This window comes from Anser cygnoides, chromosome 2 (assembly GCF_040182565.1).
Source record: "Anser cygnoides isolate HZ-2024a breed goose chromosome 2, Taihu_goose_T2T_genome, whole genome shotgun sequence".
In the NCBI taxonomy this organism is placed as follows: Eukaryota; Metazoa; Chordata; class Aves; order Anseriformes; family Anatidae; genus Anser; species Anser cygnoides.
In genome coordinates, this window is record NC_089874.1 from 155,429,780 (window position 1) to 155,440,753 (window position 10,974).

A 10,974-nucleotide genomic window follows, 5' to 3' on the forward strand; every position below is an offset into this window, starting at 1 on the left:
GCACAGGTGTTGAGTTGGTCCTGCACACAGAGGATCTACCCAACAGGTCTTTTCCTTCTCCAGTTTCTCAGTTTTCTTTACTTAGCATGAGTGTTTCTGTAAAGTAGACATGTTACATCAAAGACAAGCCTACCAAGTGTTCAGTGGCCAAATAAGGGATGATTTGCCTTGAGCTAACCTGGTAGAACAGTTTGTTGGGACAACCCAGTTGTGCCATTATGTCTTCTTTATACTGGGCATAGCATTCAGGATGCTCTTAAATGGTGTGTAGTTCATTGTGGACAGTTAAGTCTTAGAGTTACAGATAGACGGCCAAATATCCTCTCATTGCGCTCATTGTTAAAGAGTTATGAATGGCTAAGATAATTTTAAGGGGAAGATTGTGTTCTCATCAGTCACCTACAAAAGGAGTTACCAACCTGATTGTTTATCACTACAGGTCAAAAACATGTCAGTGCTGTTGTTCTTCCACAACGGAGGGAGTGGCAACACTGAAGCAGGAAAGACAACCATAGATGGCTCATACCTCGCTGCGATCAGTAACATCATTGTTGTGACGGCAAGCTACAGGGTTGGTGTCTTCGGCTTCCTCAGTACGGGTAAGTCATGGATTTCTATAATAAACACAACTGTGGAATAAATTACATTCTGTGAGGCTTCTGTTAAACAAAAAAAAAAAAAAAAAGGAAAAAAAAAAGTTACTTAGGACTTTTCAGAAACCTGTGTCTTTGACTGTATTGGGGGGGGGGGGGGCAATGGCCAAAAGTTTATGGGGACTTGATCAGAAGAGAAATAAGCGAGGATGGAGATAAAGGGGCAAAGAGACGAGAATAAACATCTATATCAAAGCACGAGCTAGACTTCTGTTTGCAAATGAAACTGTGGATACCAGGTATTGTGGAGACACACAGAAATAGGTTAGGTATTACATTTCCCTCTAATTTCAGTGGCGTGTCACTGTGGATATGGTTTTCAAGGTTTCTGACTTTCAGCTTTTCCATTCACGACATTATGCTAATACTTTATCACAGAATCACAGAATCGTTCGGGCTGGAAGGGACCTTAAAGCCCAACCAATTCCAACCCCTCTGCCCTGGGCAGAGACACCTCCCACCAGACCAGGTTGCTCAAAGCCCCATCCAGCCTGGCCTCGAACACCTCCAGGGATGGGGCATCCATAGCTTCTCTGGGCAACCTGTGCCAGGGCCTCACTACCCTCAGAGTAATTTTCCCTCTTTTAAATTAAAGCCATTCCCCATTGTCCTATCACTGAACCCCCTGACAAAGAGTTCCTCCCCAGCTTTCCTGTAGGCCAGGCCCCCTTTAGGCACTGGAAGGCTGCTGTAAGGTCTCCCTGGAGCCTTCTCTTCTCCAGGCTGAACAACCCCAACTCCCTCAGCCTGTTTTCCTAGGAGAGGTGCTCCAGCCTCCTGAGGTGCTTCATGGCCCCTCCTCTGGACTCGTTCTAATACATCCATCTCCTTCTTGTGCTGGGGTGCCCAGAGCTGAGTGCAGTGCTCCAGGCACATCATACTCATATTTAGGAATTCACCCTGACATCTCCCCTGAAGGATTTGCTGTATGTGAATTCTGTTAGACCCTTTTACCATCCCAGATGTGACTGCAAATCCATAGTTTCTATGTTTCCATCCCTTTTCCTATAATCCAGTGTAAAGGACAATTTTGCTGTCCTATTACCTGCTAAAACCAAAACCAATTGCTATTAAAAGAAAATAATACAAATTCCCATTGTACAGAGGATTTTGTGTTGTGCAAAGAGGTATATACACATGAAAATGCATATTCACATTTCCCTAAACCTTTTTGGTGGTGATATCTGGTCTTTTTTTTTTTTTTTTTCCGCGTGTGTATGTCTTTTATTAGATATACTTGTTTAAGCAAGTAGGGAATGCTTTTCTTTCTACCATTTTCCAACTTTGGCTGGGGAAGGGGAATATAAGGTAGAGAACCATAGTGGGAAAACACAACAATTGCAAGGGGAGTTTGACTTCCTCTGTCTGGTGGGCAATCCTTGTTCTCTCCAGTGGACACTTTAGTAGCTTTATAACCTGTAGCAGTTTATTTTCTCCATGCTTGCAAATACCAGATCAGCATACCTTGCTGCATAATTCTTTTGAATATTCATTGTTGGTGACACTGGGTGAATTCTGCCTTGTATGGGGTTACTGCTGCAACTATTTGCCATTGTTTCCCTTCTGTGATGTCCAGATTTGTTCAAAGCTCACTCCCAGTGAAGCCTGTTCTTCATTCAGTAAGTAGAGAGCTGGAACTACAAACTCCTTAGTCATTTAGATATGAAGCTGGTAATAGGTGTATCTGGGGAAAGAATCACAGTTTTCATCACCGCAAAGCGGATGCTTATGAAAGTGATACTGTGGCTACATTCTGGCTAGAGCCAAATGAAGTGTGGATGCTTGTTTTGCAAGCTTCCATTACGCAGTGCTGCCCACGCGTTACTCACTAACCTCCTTCAACCTTGTGAATCTCACCTAGCTTTCTTCCTAAGTGGAAACTGCTAGCTGGGCTGAATATTTCATAGCAGCATTTATACTGAAGTCCATAGAGTAGGGAGCAGGAGGAATTTTCTAACCTCCTTTTCATGGGAATCTTCGTTCATGTCCCAAAAAGTCAGCGCGTGAGCATTTGTTGTACTGAATTTACATTGCTGCAAACCGTCAGACAGAGGTGGCTTGTTACAGCAGCTTTGGACAGTGTGTAGGGTAGGAGGATTCAGGAACCTTCTCCTTCTTCGAACTGTTGAGCTGGGGCCAAGAACAAGTGCAGTCTTTTGTTCTCTTCCCCTATGGGAAATCCTTGGTGTGCATTTAGGAAAATCCTGTTGGTCCCGAGGGAAGTGGAGCAAGCAAGACAATGTTTTCAAGGAACAGGCTAAGCACCACATTCGTGGGAAGCCCTAAACATTCTTTCAGTGCCACACTCCAGCCTCCCCATGTCCCCTTTAGTCTATGTGGGGTTAGACAAGGTAGGTATATCTGTACCAGGCTCACAGTCAACGTGAATTTTCAGCCATACCCATTCCAGCAGGCAGTGCTCCCACTGCAATTTTTATTCTTTGCTCCACTGCAGGCTGACAGAGTGTCACTGAGTTCTTCTCTGGACGTGACTAGTACCCACTGGGGATTTTCAATGAAGTTTATCAAGCTGGGTCAAATCTCAAGATTTAAACCAAACCCTTAATGATATTCCAAGGATGTTTTCATTTTTGCTGAAAGTCTTGGGCAAATCCTGGCCCTTTGGAGGTTCCGCTGTCATTTTCAAGGGGGAAGGAGTTCACCCTTAAGACTATGGGGACTTTAGGAATAGGGCTGTCAGAAGGTCCTGAAATTACAAACAAAAGTTATGGTCCTCTAAGCAATATAGATTTCATTGTCCAACCAACCAAAGTGCTGAATTGTTTGCTTTTTTTATTTCTGTAATGGTTTTGGTCTCATATGGGCAGGGTTTTTGCAGGGAGTTAAAACTCACTCATTCTTCTAAGTATACTGAGAGTTTAATTTAATTTGCTGTCACCCATTAATGCTGCAAATAGTTCTACTATTCTACTAGTCACATTCTTACTAGTGTTTTTACCTCTAGCTTTGCATCCACAAAAGCTAAGGTGAGTTGCCAGTGATTTGGATGGCAAGGGTATAGAGAAAGTGGTCACATTTTTAGGTCTACTTCTTGTAAAAGAGTCCGTGATGTCATATAAAACAGGACCTTCTTGCTTCAATTTAGCACTATTGTTTTTCTCTAGTTCAGTAATAACAGAAATGCATGTGTTTGACATTGTCTGCTTCCTTCTGAATACCAGTTTCTTTTCATTCTCCTGTGGTCCCAAGAATGTGATATTTTCCTGCAAAAAGAGATTTATATCCAGGGCTATCGCTCAAGGAGTGAAAAAGATTCACTTGAGATGTAAAAAGACATTTCTTTTGCTCTAACTACTGTGATTGCCAGTGCATGCATCAGTTCCCCAGCATGGTAATTTCACAACCTGTGTTTTTTCTCCAGAACCAGAAGGAGCTATTTATATTTCCCTCCTTGGTCTTGCTGTTTAGCATACTGGTAGCAAGGCAAAATATGGCTAAAACATTTACATGGATTTCACTTCCTCTGGGGAGTTCTTGTGAGGCCTGCAGCAAGCCCTTGAAATGAGATTTCTTTTTTTTTAACAACACAGAGTGGCTTCATTGCTGGACTGAGATCTGTGGGAACTGATCACTGTGGGCAGAACAAACTCAAAGAACCCCTAAGCACTAAGGCGAGGAAAGTATTTCCTCCATTGTTTCACTGCTGTGGCTTGGCCTAATCAGTTGAAACTATGTCTATAGGCAGAAGGTTGTAGTTCCCAGGGCCATTTATTCACTTCTTGTCTGTCCTACTGAAAGGACAATTATAGCAATGGCTATTGCGATATGAGTATCTTTAAGATCTGCAAGGATGTCAATCATCTGGTCTCCTCTGTATTCTATTCTAAATTAGTCTGTGATATCTCAGTAATTCATTACAGTAGTCGTGCAGATATCTTCTACAGGATGTATGCTTTCTATCATTCTTAACCTAAGAAAGGGTTAACTGTCCACCAAAGGTCAGCTTTTCATTCCACTATCTGTACTTTTCCTTCCCTAGTTTGAGTTTACTCCTTAAAAGTGTGCTATTTGATCTTGGCAATGGAATAAACAAATAGTTTGAGTTATGCTTCTATTCCTGACTTTTATTTCTTCTCTTGGATTTTTTCTAGTTTTAGTTGTGGATAATTTTGAATCATTAAGAAGGAATGATTCATTGTGGATTAAAAAGAAGTAGATAGTGAATGAATAATCATTTTGTCTTCCTTTCTTAGAGACTGTGTAGGAATTATTAATTTCTGCTTTTTATTGATATAAACTTCAGCTGGACTAGGGAGGTTGCATAACTGGATGTTTTCAACATTCGTTTTCTATTAATTGAAATATCAGGTTACCACTGGGTGGTCTTGAAAAGAAAGTAGTCTTTTCAGTGGTGATGGCTAAATATTGAAAATACACAATTATTTTTATTTTCATGGGAACAAAAATATGATTACTTATAGTTCATACCTCTATCAGTTGGACATAGGTCAATCTCAAAGTATACATATTGAGATATTATAAATTAGAAATATTACTTGTAAGTATGGTTAAAGAAATCAAAGATGATGTGACATAAATGATTGGTCAGACAGGCTAGGTGCAAAAGAGATATAGGAAAGATGCAATAAGATGTACTTCAGAGAAATAGTCAAATGAGTTTAGCAAACACTGATTTTTGTTTGGTTTTAATTCATTTTAAGCCTGAGCCTGGATTCATGTCTCCTCCATGAGGCATCAAAATGAAGCTTACAAATTGGAAAGATGATTATTTCAGGGGCTTAATGAATAAGGATGCATGGTAACTACCGTTGGTTTGGTAGATGAGTTCAGATTTTAGGTTTGCAGTTCTGGCGTCTATCATCTCTTGCTTTCACCAGATCTATACCTGATTTGTATCTTAACTGAACAAGGCCCAGAGCATTGCATGCTAGCATGGAGGGCTTTTTTTGTTTTGGTTTGATTTTTTTTGTTTGTTTGTTAAAAAAATAAATCTGTGACCTTGAAAGAGACTGCTACAGACTTAAACTACAGAAGAGACTACTTCTGCCTCTTACCTCCTGGTATCAAGTTCCGGCTGAAAGAGCTGTTAAAAATGTAACATTTAACCGAAAATTCAAATGTTTTTAGGTTAATTTCTGCTCATATTTATTTATTTCCCACAACAGGCTCTTCTGAGGCGAGTGGAAATGCTGGCCTTTTGGATCAGTTGGCAGCTCTGAAGTGGGTACAGCAGAACATTGCTAGCTTTGGAGGAGATGCAAGCCGCGTGTCTATAGGAGCTGACCGCAGCGGGGCGGACATCGTCAGTATTCACCTACTCACAGACACAGCCGATACGGATCTCTTCAGGAGGGCATTGTTGATGGTAAGCTTCAAATTCATTTTGAAAGCATGTTGTTACACGAGTAAGGATGATGTAGAATTAGGGTGCTGGTTTTATTTCATTCATACCTTGGCAGTACTAATATAACTGTTATTGCTCTAGTTATTTTTCCTCTCACCTGTGATTGCTATCTCCAGGAGCTATGTGTTTCACAAGGATGTACAAGAGATGCAACTCAATGATTGATTTAGTCATATTAAGAATCTTTTTTTCGTCACTGTGGTTTTTTATGTTATATAAATAGTCTTGTTTCATAACTTACAGGGACAACAGTAGTTTCTGTTCCATAAATATAGTTGTTGATCAGTGGTTTTTAGACTCTAGAACTGATGAGCCAAACATCCGCATATTTAAAGTATCCAGTCCTTATCTGATCTTGTGACAGATGCAAAATTTCATTTAAAAGAAAATGCAAGTTTTAGAGACTCAAAAATCTGTTCACCCACAGGTTTGTTTGCTGCTGGCTTGGGCCTTTTTCACAGTTACCCCAAGTGTTCTCTACTTTTACAGCCCTTCCCATGCTAAATTTCAGGACTTCAGGTCAGCTCCATCAGCTTCAATACTACCATTGATCTTTACAGCCTCAAATGAGAGTAGTGTGCTGTGAACTGAGGGTTAATCTTCAGTAGATTTTTATATATTCGGCAGAAACTGTACATGGACAAAATGATCTATCTCCTTGCAGTCTTTACTTGGAAATGTGAGCAGAGGAAAAGAATTCTTAGTCCAGGAAACGTATAGCCTAATTTGCTAAAATCTTGCCTTGAAAATAATGATGTCTCTATTTATTACTTGATTTCTCTTCAGTGTGACTTTGTTCCAGGAAGTATATCTTGCCTTTTTCATCTATATGTCTCTATAAGATTATTTTAATTACATCACTCTAGTGGAGAAGACAAGGGAAATTGTTAAAAATTGCAGTACAGTAGTAGCTGGGTTTTTTATTATTATTTATTATTATTATTTATTTAATGTCATTCTCAGGTAACTCCTCACACAGTTCATAGATTTTTACTTGTCTCTTAGCATAGCAGGTAATTTGCTAGTAGGGTCCTTTTCTCTCAGAATACGGTTCCATCCTACTCTTTCTCTGAAGTCAAAACGCCTTTACTTAAAACAGGCTATGATGTGGTCCTGGTAAGGGTTGTAACAGGATGTAGTGGAATTTACAAGTTGAGCAATTGATGAAAGGGAAGTGCAAGAACCTCTTTGCTTAACACTATTGCTGGAGTTCCACATTACATTTTTTTATAAAATAAGTTTTGAGCTCCTCCTTTCACTACAGCAGGATATTGAACATTGAACAGTGAAAAACAGTGGCAAGCAGGCAGATATATCATTCCTTTCCATAGATTAAGTGTCTGCAAAAACAATTTTCTTTCTGAAACTGTGAAGACCATTGTCTCAGCAAAAGCAGGATTACCCATTTATTTTAAAGCATTCCTAAGAATTCATCCACACAGTGTCACGATGGATTTAGTTGTGAAATACACTGATAAAATAAAAAGTAAAAATGACAGCAGCAGCTCAGATATGTACTTTTTTTAGTGTAATGATGCATAAAGCAACTTTTAATTTACTCAGATTTCTCAACTAGACCTCCTGTAAATGGATGTCTTGGTTTTTTTTGTTGTTTTTTTTTTTTTTCAAGATGACAAAAAATTCTAATTTTACTGCAGAGAAGGAGATGCACACAGACAACAAATTATGAAACTGAGAATATATAACAGATATAGATTTCCTGAGGGAAAATCCCATGAATCAATACCGTTTTTCTGTGGAAGGTAATTTTGTGCTCCTTTTTGGTTCTTTGTCTTGCCTAATAAAACCCCGAAACTGTATCTTAGTATTCAGAGTGGTGTGACTTAGGAAGCTTTGCCAACAGGAAGAGATGCCCCTGAAATAGCAAAAGGTCTTTGAGTTTCCTATACCTGTCCTGTAATGGTTTTTGTTTTGAATTCATCTGAAAATAGATTGTACAAAATCAATGCAAAACTGTCAGGAAGACTCTTTTTAAATAAATTATCTCATCTTTCATTAGTATGATTTTTTTTTAATAGTCTAATGATTATGGTCTTGTTTTAAATCAAATTAAGAATATAAGAATATTAACATGCTTTGACTTCATCTTTTGATTAATTGATTTACATATGAGTGCAATTTTTATGTTAAAAAAAAAAAAGCTGTTGGGAGGGCTGTTGACTTACTATGGGACTTTTGTATTTGGAAGCATGTGTCATGTCTGAAAATAGGATGAAATCACCTGATTCTCCTCGGCTCCACCTAATACTAGGCTTCAATTAACAGTTCATTCTCTTCTCCCCTGCCCTAAAGATTGTGGGCCTGCTGGAAGATTTTCGTTCAATACGAGGAAAAAGGCTTTCTAATGGCAAAGGGTAGATAAAAGGATCTCCTGGACTGCCTCCATTTCTTGCAGGCGGCTGTGGAGGGTACATATATTACATGTACCTCCAGTTGTTACCCAATGGGTATAGGGAGGAAAGCTTCCAGGCTTCCCTCACCCAAGGAAATGAAGATGCCACGTCCCTCCTAACAATGAAGGCAGGTCAGACGTGTATGGTGGAGAGAGCAGGTTTATTGTCCTACTGGCGCTGTCTTACACAGACCCTAAATATCCTTGATCCTAAGAGTTAATATTTTTCAACTGTTGCTCAGGGAACAAGCTGGTAAGGTCCCCTGGGAAACTGCTTTTGAAGGCATTGGAGTCCATCAGTGCTAGTCACTTTTTAGGTACCACCTCCTAAAAGCACAGGAATAGGCAATTCCAAAATGTTGGAAGTAAAGCAGGTGGGAACAGAAGGTCGGCCTGACAGAGCTGGGATCTTCTTCTAGTGCTTAGTCAGAAAAAGAAGTGTATGGCCACTGGAAGCAAGGTCATGCAACATGGGAGGACTCCAGAGTTGCTGTTCTCCTTTGTAGGGAGTAAATTTACGCAGCCAAAGCTCAATTAGAGTTGAAGCTGGGCAGTACTGTTGGGGACAATAAAAAGGTGTGTGTTTGTTTTTAAATATGTTAACAGCAAAAGGAGGACCAGAGAAAACACTGGTCTGTCTCTTGATGAAGATGGTCACCTCACAAACAGGGACATAGACAAAGAAGAGAGGTCTAATGCCTTCTTCATCTCTGTCTTCAACAATGATGATGGGCTCTGGGACCCCAGGTGACCTGAGCTGGAGGACCAACTTTTGGTTTAACAAAAGCATGTGGCAGATTCTGCACCTGGGGAAGGGCAACCCTGGCTTACACGTACAGACTGGGGGACGCAATGCTGGAGAGCAGTCCTGCAGAAAGGGATGTGGAGGGTTCTTGTCAATGGCAAGTTGAATATGAGTCAACAGTGTGCCCTGGCAGCCAGAAGGTCCAACCGTATCCTGAGGTGCATCAAGCACAGCATTGCTAGTCGGTCAAGGGAAGTGATTGCCCCACTCTCCTCTGTGTTGTTGTGGCCTCACCTTAAGTACTGTGTGCAGCTTTGGGCAGCACAGTAAAAGAAGGACATAAAACTGTTAGTCTCCAAAAGAGGTCTACAAAGATGGTGAAGGGTCTAGAGGGTAAGATGTAAGATGAATGACTGAAGTCCCTTGGTTTGTTCAGCCCAGAGCAGAGCAGGCCGAGGGGAGGCCTCATGGCGGCCTGCAGCTCCCTCACGAGGGGAGCGGAGGGGCAGGCGCTGAGCTCTGCTCTCTGGGGACAGCGACAGGACCCGAGGGAACGGCATGGAGCTGGGACAGGGGAGGGTCAGGCTGGGGGTCAGGGAAAGGTTCTGCACTGAGAGGTGGTCAGGCACTGGGACAGGCTCCCCAGGTCACAACACCGAGCCTGCAGGAGTACATGAAGTATTTGGACAACGCTCTCAGACATCTGTTCTGATATTTGGATGGTCCTGTGCAGAGTCAGAAACTGGACTTGATAATCCTTGTGGGTCCCTTCCAACTCAGGATATTCTATGATTCTATGATTCATCTTCATTTTCCCATCTACTCTCTTTCATTTTATCAGCCTCATTCCCTCTCAGAGAAACCAACCACTTCTAATTACTTTTTCTCCATTAGTCCCAGTTTTGCTACATCCATACCCAAGTTTAGTATTTCTGATGTTTGTTTTTTTTTAAGGAAATATCAGACATATATGGAATCATCTAGGTGCTGTTGGCCTTGCAAGATTGTGCTTCCTGAAAGGTCCCCAATATGCATTTTTAGTTACATGTGAGAAATAGCCAGAGCTTGCAGAACTCCATAATCAACTGTGAAATCTAAAGATACCATACAGCACAGTTCATAAATAACTTCTGTCACCTTCTCATCTTGTTATATGTTACTACATCCAGCAGTTTCTCATGCCATGTACCATATTTAATCATGTTCTTTATAGTTGTGTTAATCTTTGGCTGGGGTCTTAGAAGCATCCCAGGAATCTGCCTGCAGTTGCAGTGTCATGACTGGCAGCTTTCAGAAACAAGCTGAAAGTATGTCAGGATTAGACTAGGTGACATTAGTCCTTCCTAGATTGAGTAAAGGAGAAAACTTATGGGTGTCTTCTGTTTGTATTTAATTACATCTTAGTATGCAAATGGCTTACCTGCTAGGAAAATTCATCCAGCTAAGGTCCATTCTTTCTACTACCTTACTCAAGGATACTTCAAACCGTAGTCTGAAAAGGAAAGTGTACTGTACCAGTAATCTGCAGCTTGCTCTCTGCCAGCTTCCCCTCCACCCCAGTCTCTCTTGTACAAAGTGATTGTATAAATGGTCATCATGCAATCAAATGGCATGTACCCTCTACCACACAAATCCTTTTTCAGTTATGACATGAGCTCACGTATGCCCTAGAGCATGTGATTAATATAAACATGTATGCTTTACTGTATTGCTGGGCAGGCACTTGTAAAATAATCAGAAAATAAACATTTTCATCCTAAGACTCACACTGGTACAA

At 40.7% G+C, this 10,974-nt stretch overlaps 1 protein-coding gene across 1 annotated transcript in view; it reads left to right on the top strand.

The window, feature by feature from the left end:
- Positions 1-10,974, top strand: part of TG (thyroglobulin) — a 156,901-nt gene that overhangs the window by 87,956 nt on the left and 57,971 nt on the right. Inside the window, exons 40-41 of the mRNA XM_048049740.2 lie at positions 440-599; positions 5,801-6,000. Of these exons, the coding sequence (XP_047905697.2) occupies positions 440-599; positions 5,801-6,000 (360 nt within the window). The remainder of the gene's footprint in view (positions 1-439; positions 600-5,800; positions 6,001-10,974) is intronic.